Genomic DNA, 16,906 nt, shown 5'->3' with positions numbered 1-16,906 from the left:
GCGGTGCGGATTGCTGTGCGGCACACGCCATGCAAGAAGAGCACATAGTCGTAATCGCAGCATCGATCCCGAACCAAGTACAGTGCTGACGAGCAAGTTGTTTCGTACGCACTATACCCCAATGTCCTTGGTGAAGAAGCCGTAAGACAGAGGACTGTAACGAACGTGGGACCACGACTCTGGATTGATCATTATCCGAACGCAACAACAAAACACCACGTCGTACAAAAAGTCTCCCCTTGTGAGCAAAAAATCGGCGAACCAACGGATCCTCGATCCGTGACTTTGACAAGGGCCATTGCGTAGCAACAAAACGCAAAACAGTAGCAAGGACAGGGTCAACAGCTGTGGCCGTAGTTACACGACGAAAATCAATCGGAAACGATTCGACCACGTCATCGGTTTCCGCATCAATGAACATGCAAGCAAGTTCGGAAGAGTCGAATGCTCTATCCTCGGCAACAGGCAAACGGGACAACGCATCAGCGTTTCCGTGCTTAGCAGTGGACCGATACAAGATAGTGTAGCGGTACTGCGAGAGGAAAAGAGACCAGCGAATGAATTTCTGCGCTGTACGTGGAGGTACAGGCTTGTTCGGATGAAAAAGCGATGTCAAAGGTTTGTGGTCTGTGATGATGGTAAAGGGACGACCATACAAGAAATCATGGAACTTAGTAACACCAAACACGAGAGCTAACGCTTCTTTCTCAATCTGTGAATAATTGCGTTGCGCAGACGAGAGCAATTTGGACGCAAAGGCAATAGGACGATCATGCGATCCATCTTTGTGCGCAAGCACAGCACCGATCCCGAAATCCGATGCATCGACCATCAACAAAAGGGGTTTTCGGGGATCGAATGGCGTAAGGCAAGTATTGGCAAGTAACGCCGATTTCAACTGGCGAAAGGCGCGTTCGCATTCCGGCGTCCAGACGAACGGAACACCTTTACGGCGTAAGCGATGAAGCGGAGCTGAAATGGAAGAAGCATTGCGCAGAAATTTATGATAATAATTGATTTTACCCAGCACACACTGCAGTTGCTTCAAGTTGTGCGGTGACGGTAAATCCTGTATGGCACGGAGGTGCTCTGGACTCGGATGTATCCCTTGGGCATTGAGTACATGGCCCAGGTAGGGCAAGTCCCGAGCAAAAAACACACATTTGTCCTTCCTCAAGCGAAGACCATTTTGTCGCAAGACCTGAAATAATGTTCGAAGATTTTGCAAATGTTCGGCTTCTGTCTTTCCGGAGATCACAATATCGTCCAGATAGTTCGCAGCAGTAGGGACCGACGCACAAACAGTTTGTAAATAGTGCTGAAACAATGCAGGTGCAGATGCACACCCGAATGGCAGTCTTTTGAAGCGATACAAACCAAGATGCGTGTTTACCACCAAGACGCGCTGGGATTCTTCATCCACCGGTATTTGCAAGTACGCATCTGCCAGGTCCAATTTCAAAAAATATTTTCCCGGGCACAGTTTGTCAAAAAGATCTTCCGGGTGGGGCAAAGGAAAAGTCGCAGTCACAAGTTGTGGATTCACAGTTGCCTTGAAGTCCACACAAAGTCTCAATTTTCCGGAAGGTTTCGGCAAAATGACTAAGGGTGAGGCCCAGAGAGAAGCCTGCACACGTTCAATTACACCTTGCGATTCTAAATCGTGTAACGTTCTTGCGACCTCATCACGCAATGCGTGGGGAACATTGCGCGCTCTGAAAAACTTCGGTTGCGCGTTTGCTTTCAGTTCCAAATGTGCTGCATAATTCTTAGCGCAACCAAGGCCCGGTGCAAAAATGTCCGCAAATTCTTCACATAGACTAGAAACACTGGCGGAAGGCACAGTCTGATTCACGGAGAGGAACTGATTTACGATAGACAAGTTAAACAACTGAAATAAATCCAAACCAAACAAGTTCACTGCCGTAGAAGAACGAAGAACGTAAAACGATACAAGTTTTGTTTGTCCCTTGTATGTTGCAAGAAGGCTGCACTGTCCTAACACAGGTATCTGTTGTCCTAAATAACTATGGAGCTGAACATTTGCGGCACGCAACGGAGGTTTGCCCAGTTGTTTGTACGTGGCGTGATTGAGCAATGAAACTGCAGCTCCGGTATCGAGCTGGAATGGGATCACTTTGCCTTCAAAGTCTAAGTCTACAAAAAGTTTATTGTCCTGCTGACGACAAGAGCGACTGTCACGTGCAATTTGAACTGATACAGGTACAGAAGCACTTGCGATGTTACGGGACTTCCGGCGACGTCGACGCACACTTTTTGTGGGACGAACACAGTCACTGTTAGATAAAGTGGCACCGGACGGGGTGGAAGTAACTACATGAATGTCCATGGGCGAAGGTCCACGAGCCTGATTGTCCCTGGTTCGATTCCGGTGCGAAGCAAAAGGCCTGGAAGTATTGGGATTGTCTGATCTTAGCCTTTGCTGGCAAACACTTTGAACATGTCCTTTCTTGTGACAATAAAAGCAAATAGCTTGGCGTGACGGGCAATTTTCACGCGAATGTCTAGTTGCACACCGCGGGCATGATTTCACTGCATTGGCTTGCCTACGCGGCGCACGTGGTTTCGAGCTAGGCGGCCGCTGCGCAGACGGGTGCGAGGGCCGCTTAGCGTCCCGTGCAGCGGGCCCGGCGGGCCGGTTAAGGAGACACACTGCTGGCGAAGTTTCAAATGATTCCTGAGCAAAGTCAAGTGTGTCTTGCCTGTCCAATATGTCTATCACTTGTTGAAGGGAGGGATTAACTAGTTTCAAAATCTGTTCCCGTATGCGAACATCAGAAACGTTCTGTGCAATTGCATCACGCACCATAGTATCTGAATAAGGGAGGCCACATTCACATTCAAACGCACACTCCCTAGTAAGTCCTTGCAATGTCGCAACCCACTCCCTATTAGTCTGACCGGCCGTACGTTTTGTACGAAAGAACGTATACCGTTTTGCAACAACATTTACTGTTTCTTTGAAATAGGCATCTAACGCCGACAAAATTTCTTCGTAGGACAGAGTTGCTACGTCGCGCCGGGGAAACAACTTCACTATCACACGGTAGGTGCACACACCGACACAAGAAAGCAAAAACGGCTGCCGCTCATTACCTTGAATTCTGTAGGCGGCTAGATGAAAGCTGAACTGGCGGGACCATTCCGGCCAGGACTCCATGGATGAGTCAAAATTACGGAAGGGCGGTGCAACGGCGTGTTGTGGCTGCGGTAGCGATGAAGCGGCGGCTGCCGCATCGTGTTGCAGCACACGTTGACCCTGGACGAACTGTCCCAGGGCATCCAATAACGCCTGCGACTGCTGATTCTGCAAGCGAAAAAATTCGGACAGTACATCCGGAGATTGTGGCGAAGCCATGACACAAGCAATTCAGAGCAAAACAAGGGGAAAGAAAAAGAGAACAAAATCCGGTAATCCGCGTCGCCAAATGTTGTGAACTGTCAAGAGCAGCCAGTCCACAATAAGGTAGCCGATAGGGCACGCGTAACTCACGCCGTCTTGCGTTAAATCTGAAACAGGATATGTGGTAAAAGCTATAAAGAAAAGAACTGAGCTTCTCATATACTTAACTTTAATTTGTTCTTGTACATCGCTATGGTGAATACAATTGAGACTCTCTCCAGATATGGATAACTGCGCCTTGCTAGGTCGTCCGTACAACTGGGGCTGAGTTCACGTCAGTCTCTCGAGACCTGCCATGTGGTGGCGCTCGGTCTGCGATAACAGTGGCGACACGCGGGTCCGACTTGTACTACAGGAACGCGGCCGATTTAAGCTACCACCTAGCAAGTGTGGTGTCTGGCTGTGACACCACAAAGACAACACTTGGGCGCAGTCTACGTGCCTTAGACCAGCGTAGAGAATTATCGGAAAACACAGGCGGCTGCCTTCTGTGGTGATGGTGTTGGAAATTTGGTATAGCGCTCCCACAAATGTCTAAGTCGGAGCGGCGACTATGTAGAAAAAGTATCTGGAAAGTGTAGCTAACAATAAAATGTTTCTGATTTTCACTGTTGTTTCCATTTAGCGACCGACCGGAACTTACTTTCTGGACAACCCTCGTATTCGAATTAGACCATCCGACAAACCTCTCCGTTTTCGCCAAGATTTGCTGACTTTTTATCATTACAAATTATGCCAGATACAGTGAATCCAGAAAAAAATGGGCTGAGCAAGTTCACATTCAAACCGAGAGAGTCTCCACATAAGCTTGTTGATTGGTTCCGTGGGGCAGGTGCTTGGGACATCTCGATGGCTAAGTGGGTATGCGGCTATAGTGGCTGCACGGCTCAATATTTCTGCAGGGGATTCCCAAAAACTTGTGTTCGTGCCACGAAGAATAGCTGCACTAAGCCGGGCAAAAGGAGGTCCGACACTATATTAGGAGGTGTCGTATAACTTTTCTCAACTCTATGTGAGGTGTTTGTATAGCTGGATGCAATACTCCCTCGGATATGCACGCATTTAGATAACAGGAAATCGCTATATGCAGCCACGCATTTAATGGAGAGAAAAGTAAATCTGTTGAAAAGAAGGGAGGATATACACCCTGATTAGACAGACTCAGGTACTATGCAGACATTCCCCTATAGAAACCATAAAGTATACAGACACCGCCCTTCCATATTTCATGCCAAAGCAAGGTGATCTGACGAGCAAAACAATGTCTCTCACTGTGAGGGAATCATACGATTTGTATGAGGGTGCTTTGGGACGTAGACTCTAGGAGATATAAAAGTTTGAGTCGGTCCTCGAGGCGATCGCTCGGCAAAGCGGGAAATCCCAGTTCGAGACCAGTCCGACACAGATTTTCATTCGTTATTAGTAAACCGCGTAGCCACTGTACAATCTAATACGCAATTTGCGAATGCATTTCATAATCTTTCATAATTGCTTAAGCGGTCGAGTGCAGCAACGGCCGAATGAGGCATTTAGCTTTTAGTGTAGGCTTGAAGGAGGTTCTGCAATGTCTATGGGGTGTTATCGTACTATAATATGGGCTCACTCTTTCAGATTACTGTGAACAAGAATCACGGTATTTCGACGTTATCCCTTTTTTTAAAACATGTTTACTTTACCCTCGATTAAATGGGTGGCTGCACGAAGCCATTTCTTTTGGTCTAATGGGTACTGAGAAAAAAGTCTCAATAAAAAAAAAGAATAAGCAAAAACGTTGCGTTACTGTAGAAGTATGTAACACCAGCCCTTATTTTTGAAAACTTTATTTTATTTAGGGTACTAGCTGTAATACCTCAGTAGGGTCTTCTTCAGGCCCCATTACATCAAACGTCCGTAGTATTCCAGTCGCATGTGTATATAATACAGGAACCATTGTTGTAGCTGGATTGCGTAGACGTCTTTCGAATAGTGTGTGCTCTCCGCACACATAACAACAAATGTCACAAAGAACTGCAATTACATGTGCCGAGAGCACACATTCTTCGAAAGACTTCCGCGGAAATCCAGTTGCTACAGTGGCTCCTGAGTTATGTACGCATGCTAAAGGTCTGCCATTAAGTCACGTGAAAGGCTAACGACTTCTCTATTAATTATGCGTAGATCTATCGTTAAGCTGAAAAGGTCGCATAAAAAGTCATACAACACATGAAGAATGATTTAATCGACCAGGAAGTGACGCGTTTCGGAATTACGTACATCAAAAAAAGTTTTGCATCTCCTCGGTTCCGAGCGTTCCGGAACCTGTACAGTAAATAGGAATAGAGATCAACATAAACATCGTTTACACCCTTTTTATTGATCATGAAAACCACACGTTGCATGTTGTACCATCATACAGCGAGACCTTCAGAGGTTGTGATCCAGATTTCTGGACACACCGGTACCTCAAATACCCAGTGGCACACCTGCATTCGTCGTGGCATACTATCCACAAGTTCATCAAGGCGCTGTTGGTCCAGATAGTTCCACTCCTCAAAGGCGATTCGGCGAAGATCCCTCAGAATGGTAGGTGGGTCACGTCGTTCATAAACAGTTCTTTTCAATCTATTCCATGCATGTTAGATAGCGTTCATGTCTGGAGAACATGCTGGCCACTCTAGTCGAGCGATGTCGTTATCCTGAAGGAAGTCATTCACAAGATGTGCACGATGGGGGTGCGAATTGTCGTCCATGAAGACGAATGCCTCGCCAATATGCTGCCGATATGGTTGCACTATCGGTCAGAGGATAGCATTCACGTATCGTACAGGCATTACGGCGCCTTACATGAGTACCAACGGCTTACGTCGGCCCCACATAACAGCAGGGAACCTTTATCTCGCTGCACTCGCTGGACAGTGTGTCTAAGGGTTCAGCTTGACCGGGTTGGTCTCCAACTGATGTCTGGTTGAAGGCATATGTGACATTCATCGGTGAAGAGAACATGATGCCAATCCTGAGCGGTCCATTCGGCATGTTGTTGGGCCCATCTGTACCGCGCTACATAGTGTCTTGGTTGCAAAGATGGACTTCGCCATAGACGTTGGGAGTGAAGTTGAGCACCATGCGGCCTATTGCGCACAGTTTGAGTCGTAACATGATGTCCTGTGGCTGCACGAAAAGCATTATTCAACATGGTGGCGTTGCTGTCAGAGTTGCTCCGAGCCGTAATCCGTACGTGGCGGTCATCCACTGCAGTATTAGCCCTTGGGCGGCCTGAACGAGGCATGTCATCGACAGTTCCTGTGTCTCGGTATCTCCTCCATGTCCGAACAACATCGCTTTGGTTCACTCAGAGACGCCTGGACACTTCACTTGTTGAGAGCCGTTCCTGGCACAAAGTAACAATGCAGACGCAATCGAACTGCGGTATTGACCGTCTAGGCATGGTTGAACTACAGACAACAAGAGGTGTGTACCTCCTTCCTGGTGGAATGAGTGGAACTGATTGGGTGTCGGACCCACTCCGCCTAATAGGCGCTGCTCATGCATGGTTGTTTATATCTTTGGGCGCGTTTAGTGACATCTCTGAAGAGTCACAGGGACTGTGTCTGTAATACAATATCCACAGTCAACGTCTATCTTCAGGAATTCTGGGAACTGGGGTGATGCAATTTTTTTTGATGTGTGTATAAGTTTATCGGTGTCTAATTTTTTAAGTGTAGTTTGTAGTCACCGATCTGGTCAATATGCCATGTTTTCTCACACACAAAATTGCTTAAAAAATCTGTACGTCCTAAAAAAAACGCACAGGAATAAATATGCCTTCACGTTAAAACACTTTTTAAGCATCCTGCACAACTAAAACCTGCAAATTATAAATTCCTTCGGAGCATGTACTACACACGACCGTGCCATTGAAGAGCTTGGTTCCGATTCCCTAGGTTGCTGTAAGCATTCTGTATCTCCAAGAGAAAAGACGCGCGAAGAATACTCCATTCTGATTGGTCAGTTTTCTTTAAGGCCAATAGAAAAACATTATTCTCTCGCGTTAGCCCTCGCTTTTCATGACTAACCAATCAACAAATAACACACTTTCGAACTGTACTTTTTCCCGAAACAAATATTTAACATCTGATATTTTCTTTATACTTCATGTTATTAAATATTTTCATTTGCACCCGAATTACCTTTCATTTTATCATAAACTTACTTAACATGTTAAGACACAAAATTCCCTGTCATCTGCATTCAGACTGTCTTAAAATTTTCTCACGCTAGTTCGTACAGCGTTTATCGGTAGAACAACGATCTAGATTTTTACTTTAGACTACATTCACGCATCATTCACATTAGTGAAAGCATATAAAAAACTGTACAAACGTAAATAAACAAAAAAGCCTTAAAGAAATAAACAGAACAATTCACATAAACATTCTCTTGACCTGTTCCTTGGATGTGTCTGTGTACTACTGTACTCTGGTGGATGAAAATTAGAACTACGTACTCGACTGAAACCATTTCAGATCATCTGTCACCGTGCACCCATGAGTCATTCTTCTGATCCACAGGCTTTAGACAGGAGCGATATAAACTAGAACGGCGGAGTTTCTGACATTCCTAAAACGGCAAAGAATGGTCATTTTGACCTCACATACAATATTTTCGTATTTGACTTAAACAAGTACTGTTTTAGTGATTGTTAATCCATACTTTATTTCTAGTAATCACAACAATTATTTACAATTATAATAATTACTAATTTATTTGAACAACAATGTATCATATAAATTTATTGTTACTACTGCTAACAAGTTTTTAACCATAAATTTTAATTTATTAACTATTCATACAACCTTACAGACACATTTTACTCTCACATGTGTTTTACAAACAGCTCTGTATTACTTTTCGCTCAAGTCATTTGAAGTTGCTAGATGCACTTAGCACAAGTGATTTCTATTTTACACACACATTTTCTGCACACAGCTTTGTGGCACTTTACACAGTTTTCGCTGGTGTTGTTGCCTATGCAGAGGCTGATTTCGAACTTCCTCCACTTTCTAGGTGATTTGCTCCCATATTCTCTTTCTTTGCCTGATGGTCTAGCTCTTCCGTTCCCTTGAGTTCATTTGCCAGCTGAAGAATGAACTTCTTACTTTCGATTTTCTTGTTCGTTACTATGTTATAGATGACCCATGCATTTATTGCCACTACGTCCAGTATGTTGTAGAAGATATGCATTGGCCATCTCCTACATACAACCTTCATAGTATATTTACAGGTCATTTGATCAACCACATCCACCCCGTACTTTGTTGCATTGTAGAACATTACGGTTTCAGGTTTGTATTTCCTTCCTTGCTTATTGCTACTTCAGCATGCAGCATACTCAGAAGAATGACATTTTTATTCTTCTTTCCTTGGTATACAGCCAAGTTACGGTCTGTGTTGCCGCTATTGTGCAGTATTGTGGTGGAATGTATTTCAGCATTCGGCTTCCTTACTTCATCGGGGATTTCACAGCGGATCTTGTTCATTGTACCAACTAATGAAGTTTTCTTTTTTTGAGTGTTTTAACAAGTTGAAGAGATTTAAAGTTGTCTGTGGTTACATTTCTTCCTTGATTTACAAATAGCTCCATGAGACACAGAACGATGTACTCTCCAAGTGGTTGTTTCTCTCTATGCGTGTCCTCTTTGCCGAGGTATGGGAAAGCATTACATATATACTTTGTCGTAACATTAACAGCAAACCAGAATTTCAAATCATATCTGTTTGGTTTGTTGGACACGAACTGAGTAAAGCTGCATCTTGCTTTGCATGTTAATAATTGCTCGTCAGTGGTTATATTTTCTCCAGGGCGGTAAGGATGAATACTGTTTTCATTTAACTTTCCCAAAATTTCAGATACAAGAGCGAATTTGTTGGCTGCCAGGCGATCAGCCCTGGTTGGTTTTTCATCAAAACGGAGAAATCTGAGAAGCTCCTGAAATATGTCGCTTGGCATAATGTCCTTGATAAAAGCAGGCCCACAAGAGTGCGACCAGAGATCATCCACAGACATACCTTTTGTGCACAATACAATCCAAACATACATGATGGCTATCAGTTTCTCCAGTCATTGTTTTTTAGTACTTTTCGAGGATTTGATTCTGTGTATTTCTTCAAGAGATGTAGCATTTGCTGCATCAAAAATAAGACGGAAGACACTGATGACAGAGCTATCTACTCGTTGGCAAACATAAGCAGTGGGACCTTCTCTCTCCTTCAGAACATTCACAGCTGACTGCCTTCCAGAAGATGAATAATTTCCAATCTCCCACACGGTTACATCCCTTGCAATCATCTTTGTAGACACTTCCAGCTGTACCTGCTGTGGTGAAAGAGGCGATGATTGCTATGAATGTGAAACGTTACGTATGTATAATTTGAATTCTCCTGAGTGCTTAGGCCAAGTTTCCGTCACTTCCATCAGAAAGCGTAGCCGCAGGAGAGTTTCGAAATGGCGTCTGTAGGTGATGTACGTTACAAGCAACGTGCCGTCATTGAATTTCTCACTGCAGAGAAAGAGACTGTAGAGAATATTCACAAACGCTTGTGCAAAATCTATGGAGCATCTGCTGTAGACAGAAGTACAGTTAGTCGCTGGGCATGGAGGGTGGCGTCATCAGAAAGCGGTTCGGCGGAGCTCCACGATTTGTCATTCGCCATTAAAGGATGCCATTCGTGGAAGACATTTTGAGGAGTTGATGAGGTGATTCACACAGTGAAACACTGGCTCCGTCACCAGGACACGGACTGCTACGGACAGGGCATACACGCCCTTGTTTCGCGCTGGAGGAAGGCCATAGAACGTGATGGAGATTACGTGGAAAAATAGGGTGTGTAGATAAAACACCATTCTTTGCTGTGTGTAGTTCTCATACGTTCAATAAAGAATTGCTTAAGAAAAAAAAATGACATTCATTACTTTCTGGGCAACCTTTGTATAAGAACCTTTATCCCAAATATTTTTATTTTTTTCTGGAGCTTCTAGATTTCGTTGATTATCATCAAATATTTCTGACGTTCTAATTACATGAAACGTAAATACTTGTAGCCGGGATAGATCCGCGTTAAATGCTGTAAAAAAGTACAATAAAACTACAATAAACGTACACAATTGACCCCTATTGTAATTTCACCGTCAGCAGACAGTATTCAAAAAAGATCTGTAGTCAAGATAGCAGCCATCACTACACGTAAGCACATAATGAAACTATAAGAAAAAAAACACAACTGATCCGTACTATAAGGTCACCAACAGCGTACTGTGTGCTGACAGCGTCCTAACACTACGGGACAATTGTGTGTGTGTTTTTTTTACATTGTGTTATTATGTTTTACATATTTGCCTGTCTTGGCTGCAAAACTTTTATGTTCTATGCAGTAGTTTAGAACGACAGCAGATAATCAAACACATCGAAATCAGCTATAAAACAAAAGAACAATGAGAAATCGAAAACTGATTTATATTCTACAGATTTCAAAATTATTTACTTCAACTTTACAATGTCATCTCTTTTCGTATAGCACAGCAGAGGGATCGTAAAGTTACTACGAGTATAATTGTTGTAGCTTTAGAATAATTTCTAAACGAAAGTCAAGTGATGTGATTTCACTGAATGCGTAAAACATGATGGAGTGCTTACTCTCGCTTAAAAATCTTTGTGTATGTTTATTATAGTTCTATTGTACTTTTTTACATCATTTGGCGGGGCCTATCTTGGCTGCAAGTATTTATGTTTCATGTAATTAGAATGTCGGAAATATATGCAGCAGAGTAGTACCTGTCTTTCCGTTTTTTTACTTTATAATGTTGTTCTATTCAGAAATTTGTCTAACTTTTTTCACTGCGTCTCTCATGGTTTTCGATAAGTGTTTGTGGGAATTTACTCTCTTTAACATTTCGTATGATACTTCAGACATTTTGTGTGATTTATCAATTGTATATGAATGGTACAAGTTGATACTGGTTATTTATTTCGTTGTAGAGCACGAAAACGGAATTACTATTTTTAAAGATTTGTACTGTGCGGTTTGCTTTACAGTACATGCATTTTCTGCATTATGTTGACTGTAATTTGATGACAGAAAATTGAATTTATTGGATTTATTATTCAGTTTCTCAATTTTATGCAGAGCTTGTGTGAAATATCAGTAACACAATAATTATATGTTCCAAATACTTCTTTCCACTGCAGCGGCCCCACACAAAACATAGCGGTATTTGTCTGTCTGTATTTATATGTAACTAAAGTATTTGTAAAAAGTTCTTCAACTGTTTGGCCAGTTCACCTGATCACACTGTCGAACTGTACCTGTTTTAGGTTATTCACATTAATTTCTCTTCTCTCACGTTTCCTGTTACCTCTCCAGTATGTGTCGTGTTACACCGTCCGAGAAAATATTTTTGTGTCGATACACCTTTGGTATTGAAGGATGGGCAATACACACTTATTCTCTTTCCTCCTTGTGTTAGTAAAACAGACGTAAGCGAAAGAACTCTAATGTAATTCACAAATACTAACCGTTGTATTGTAGATAATATCGCTAAATAAGTTATTTTTCTTGTGTGTCGAACTATTAGCGAACTTCATCAGAGGTTGGTTAGCGGGTAACAGAGGAGATTAATAAATTATATAAAGTAAATGCATACCGACATGATTTTTTTCCTTACAATTAAATACCACATGTAAGAATATGATCTCACTTTTTTCATACACATAGTATTGAAGTCATATTATACAAAATTTGTGAACTACGAATGTACTTGAAGCATAGTTTTTAATGAATAATTAGCCTATGAAGTTGGTAACATTGTTGTATCTGTTCGAGTTTGAATTTGACAAAACTTGCGGATTAAACACAAAAGGAAATAATTCAGCTCTTTTATATTTCTCTCCCTTCCTTTCACAGTTCACGAGGACCAAGTTGCTCCGTCGCTATTTCGAATCCACGTGGTCTGCGTCAGCTGCTCCTGTAAAATAAGAACAGTCAATTTTAAGGGAGATTAAACGCCGAAATTGAGTTCGGAGTGATGTTTGAGATAAAACCAACTATTTCTTCAACCGTTGTACTTGAAAAGACACTTTTCCAGCAGCTAAAGCGGGCGAACGTTGCGCCTCGTGATGCATATATATAATATAAATTCTCAGTAATTTGCTGGAGCACCTGCTCACTGTCTTCAGGCAATGAAATTTGTAATATCACTTTATTTTTTGCCTATGTTGATTTAATTACACGACATTTAGGTCAATGCTTAATGTTGTAAATGAAATGGTAGGCTAGTTCATACGCCCCTAGCTCAATACATACAATTTTGTTGTCGATTCTGAAGAAGGAATATCACATTACCCGTTCTCCTGAGAATATTCAACAAACAGTTCTGGCAAGATTTTGGTGAGAACTAGAGCCTAATAGATTAAGGCGTGAACGCCATCAACTATTCTCAAATGTTAGTTAATGGCCCGTTAGTTTATTTACTCGAGTTCTGTAGAAATGATGTAGAATAGGGCTTCACAACATATGTGCTCGCGGAGCAAGCTGTGAGCAGCAAGGCGCGAGCACGGAGCAGCGCGAGCACGCTACCCCCACTACCGGACTAGAGCGGAGAGTAGGGAGAGTCGCGTGGGGCACACAACAGCTCCCGCCAGGCAATGTAAATCCGCGGCCACCTGCAGGGATATCACTCACGAATTATTACTGCGACAAATGAAACAAATAAAGGAGAATCTACACGTGGCACATAATTTTATTAGCTTAGTGTATGCCTCTACATTCGTATTAATTTGTGAACTGTTACACAATAAAAGGTGTCACTGAAGTGTGGGATTCTCGGTTAACTTGTACTCTTTGCCCTTTACAATTGCGTCTATGTTTGGAGTAATTGTTCTTGTGCATTGTAGGCACAGCGTGCAGTTTAAATTTCGATCAGACAATGCGTTTCTCAGGCGCATCTTGTTACATTTCATTGCAGAGAACAGTTGTCCACAAACATACGTGCAACCGAACATTGATATCATTGTAGCCGCCAGTTTGTGCAAACGAGGAAAACTATCCTGAGGGAAGTGTCTGTAGAATTCCAAAATGTTTTTCTTGTTCTGAAATTTGCCTCTGTATTTTCTATCACACTGCAGGTCAATAATTTCTAGTTGCAGCTCAGGACGAATCTCTTCAATATTCGGTGAATATGGAGAGGAGAACAGATAAAAATCACTGTCTAGTGCTGTCAGATCTTGAAAGCGTTGATCAGATTCTTCCTTAAGGGCAACTAAACTATGTGAATAACGTTCACAGTCTTTGTGAACATCTAGCATGGATGATAATTTAGCAAAATGAGCTAGATTTCCTTCCCACGCCCGGGTTCCCGGGTTCGATTCCCTGCGGGGTCAGGGATTTTCTCTGCCTCGTGATGGCTGGGTGTTGTGTGCTGTCCTTAGGTTAGTTAGGTTTAAGTAATTCTAAGTTCTAGGGGACTTATGACCACAGCAGTTGAGTCCCATAGTGCTCAGAGCCATTTGAACCATTTTTGAGCTAGATTTCCTGTTTCCAGCTGACTCACCCAAAGTGTCAATTTCATTTTAAAAGCTCGTATTCGATCTACGAAATGAGTAATTAGCAGATCTTTACCTTGTAGTGAAATGTTCAAAGCATACAGATGGCTAATTAAATCTGCTAAGAACGCGAGATCACAGTTCCATGAAGGCTCTTTCAATTCAGGAACACACATGTTATTTCCTTCCATGAACATATTAATCTCATCTAATAGGCAAAAAAATCGATTTAATAATTCGCCACGACTAAGCCAGCGGACCTCGCTGTAATAAGGCAAGCTACCATACTGGCTTTCTACATCCTCAAGAAAGCTTTTAAATTGTCTATGTTGTAGCCCATGCTTCCTTATATAATTGGTTGTACGAACAACAACACTCATCACATTTTTTAGAGAGATACTCTTTGCACATAAGTTTTCCTGGTGGATCACGGTCAGTTTTTGCATTTTCTCCTCCAACAGTGCAACGAAACCTGACTTTTTCCCTGTAATCGCTGGTGCATCGTCTGTAGACACTGAAACTAAAGAATTCCACGACAATCCTATATTTTCAACACTACTTAAAATATCACCTACGGTTGTAGTGTTCTTCATGGCTACTACATCGAGGAGCTCCTCCCTCACCTGAAGATCTCTATTAACACCTCTAATAAATATGGCAAGCTGCACTGTTCCAGTGATATCAACACTTTCGTCCAGAGCTAGAGAATACGCTATAAAATCGTTACAGTTATTTGCAAGCTGGCTCTGGATGTCGTCTGCCATGTCCTGTATGCGACGCATAATGATCATGTTAGATAATGACACAATCCGAAACTGTTCAACTTGAGATGGACACAAATGTTCTGCTGCAACTACCAAACATTCTTTTATTAAATCGCCATCAGTGAAGGGGCGCAGGGATTTTGCTAAAAGCAAAGCAATTTTGTAATTCACTCTGAGAGTTGATTTTTCTTCATCGTCCAGATCTTCTTCGGATAGCTTCCTTTTAAGTTTAATAACTTCCTGTGCATGATCTGGTCCATCACATTTTCCACTTCCATAGTCTTTCGCGTGGTATGACATATAATGTCGCTGCAAATTAAATTTCCTAAAAGAATTCAGCGTTTTGTGACATACTAAACATTTTGCAACACCATATTTTTCTGTAAACAGATACAATTCCTCCCACTGGGGCTTGAAGTGCGAAAGCATGGTTGGGGTTACACAACGGCCACTTGACATGATTCTTAACCAGCGAAGTGTCTGTTAGAGCTGATCGTAGTACTTTAAACGTTACACAGTCGGCGCGAATTCAATAGGCACTCTGCGGCCCTATTCAAACGTGCGCCCGCATTTCCCCTCCATCCCCACCCTCCCTACTCCGCCACCTTGCACCTGCTCGCGAGCACGTGCCTGAGCAGACGCGAGTACTCGCGCTCAAAACCGGCCAGTTGTTAAGCCCTGATATAGAACGACTGAGTTTACAGATAATGTGTAAATTTTTTTTCTGTTATACAACAGCGTACTTGTCATTCATATATTTTTACGTAGGACAATGGTTTAAATTTAATGAAAACGAGGACTATGTTCTTTGGCACTACTCATGTTACACACTGGACTTCTTTTCGGGAGGACGACGGTTTAAACCCACGTACTGCCATCCTGCTCTAGATTTCCGTGATTTCCCTAATCACTTCAGGTAAATGCTCGAATGGTTCCTTTGAAAGGACACAACCAGTGACCTCGCAGTTTGGCCCCCTCCCCCAAATCAACCAACCAACCAACCTACCTACTCAGGAGGATGACGTTATCAGGAAAACCAAAACTAGCGTTCTACGAGTCGGAGAATGGAATGTTCAATCCCTTTATCAGGTAGCTAGAAGAGACAGTTTAAAAGAGGAAAAGTATATATTGAAGTTAGATTGAATGAAGTTCGGTGAAAGGATGAACAGACCTTGTGGTTAGGTCAGAAGAGTGTTATTAATACGAAAGGGAAGTAGGCATAATGCGCCAGTAGACCTACTAATCAGTGAGAAAACAGGACTTGGTTTTTTTTTTTTTTTAACTTCGCTTTATGGAAAACACGATTTATTTCTTTTTCTACTTACCCAGACATGTTTTGACATCTTTGTGTCACATTGTGTGGCTCTCGATTTAACTCTGTAAAATTGTTTTCCCATTTCGAGCCTAAAAAGTATGATACGTGCATTTCCTTTTATTTGCTTCGATTGCTCACCTGAAATAATATTACTTGTGAAAATGGTATGTTTTTAATCTCTTTTTATCTTTTTGAGAGCATGTCATCTGCAAAGTACTCGTAAAGAAATTTGCTTATTCATGAAATACTTTTTTAAGTGTTCAAATGGCTCTGAGCACTATGGGACTTTACATCTGCGAGATCATCAGTCCCCTAGACTTAGAACTACTTAAACCTAACTAACTTAAGGACATCACACACATCCACGCCCGAGGCAGGATTCGAACCTGCGACCGTAGCAGCAACGCGGTTCCGGACAGAAGCGCCTAGAACCGCTCGGCCACATAGGCCGGCCGAAGTACCTTTTCGTGAGTAGAGATTAAGCATGACACTGTACTTACAATATTCGTTTAGTTGTGCATCTCTGGTAGGTTTTCTTTTTCTGTTGCGATTGTATACACTGATTTCCAGATCCTTATTTTATGTTTCACTCTGACCTGTGGTCATCTATCGTCGTATAAAAACGAGATTCGAGCAGTCTCGTCGCCACTATCATAGAAAGTGCTACGTTACTGTCGCTGCTCACGTGTTCATCGTTTTGTTTCTGTTCAGTGTGGCGCTAATTATGAATCGTTACTGAGAACCTCTGTGTCTGCTACGGGAGAATTTACGTGATGTGTGCGTGTGCATACATACATAAGAGAGAGAGAGAGAGAGGGAGCTAGAAATA

General features: G+C 42.5%; 1 protein-coding gene across 2 annotated transcripts in view; it reads right to left on the bottom strand.

The window, feature by feature from the left end:
• Positions 1-12,212: 12,212 nt before the first annotated feature.
• The window catches only part of LOC126195604 (lysosomal acid glucosylceramidase-like), a 149,290-nt gene continuing 144,596 nt past the window's right edge, over positions 12,213-16,906 (bottom strand). For both annotated transcript variants that reach the window (XM_049934232.1, XM_049934239.1), the window contains one exon: positions 12,213-12,422. In XM_049934232.1, the coding sequence (XP_049790189.1) occupies positions 12,413-12,422 (10 nt within the window). In that variant the 3' untranslated portion in view covers positions 12,213-12,412. The remainder of the gene's footprint in view (positions 12,423-16,906) is intronic.

Source organism: Schistocerca nitens, chromosome 1, assembly GCF_023898315.1.
Source record: "Schistocerca nitens isolate TAMUIC-IGC-003100 chromosome 1, iqSchNite1.1, whole genome shotgun sequence".
In the NCBI taxonomy this organism is placed as follows: domain Eukaryota; kingdom Metazoa; phylum Arthropoda; class Insecta; order Orthoptera; family Acrididae; genus Schistocerca; species Schistocerca nitens.
Note: the sequence above shows the minus strand (reverse complement) of the source record. Positions and strands in the feature narration are given on the sequence as shown.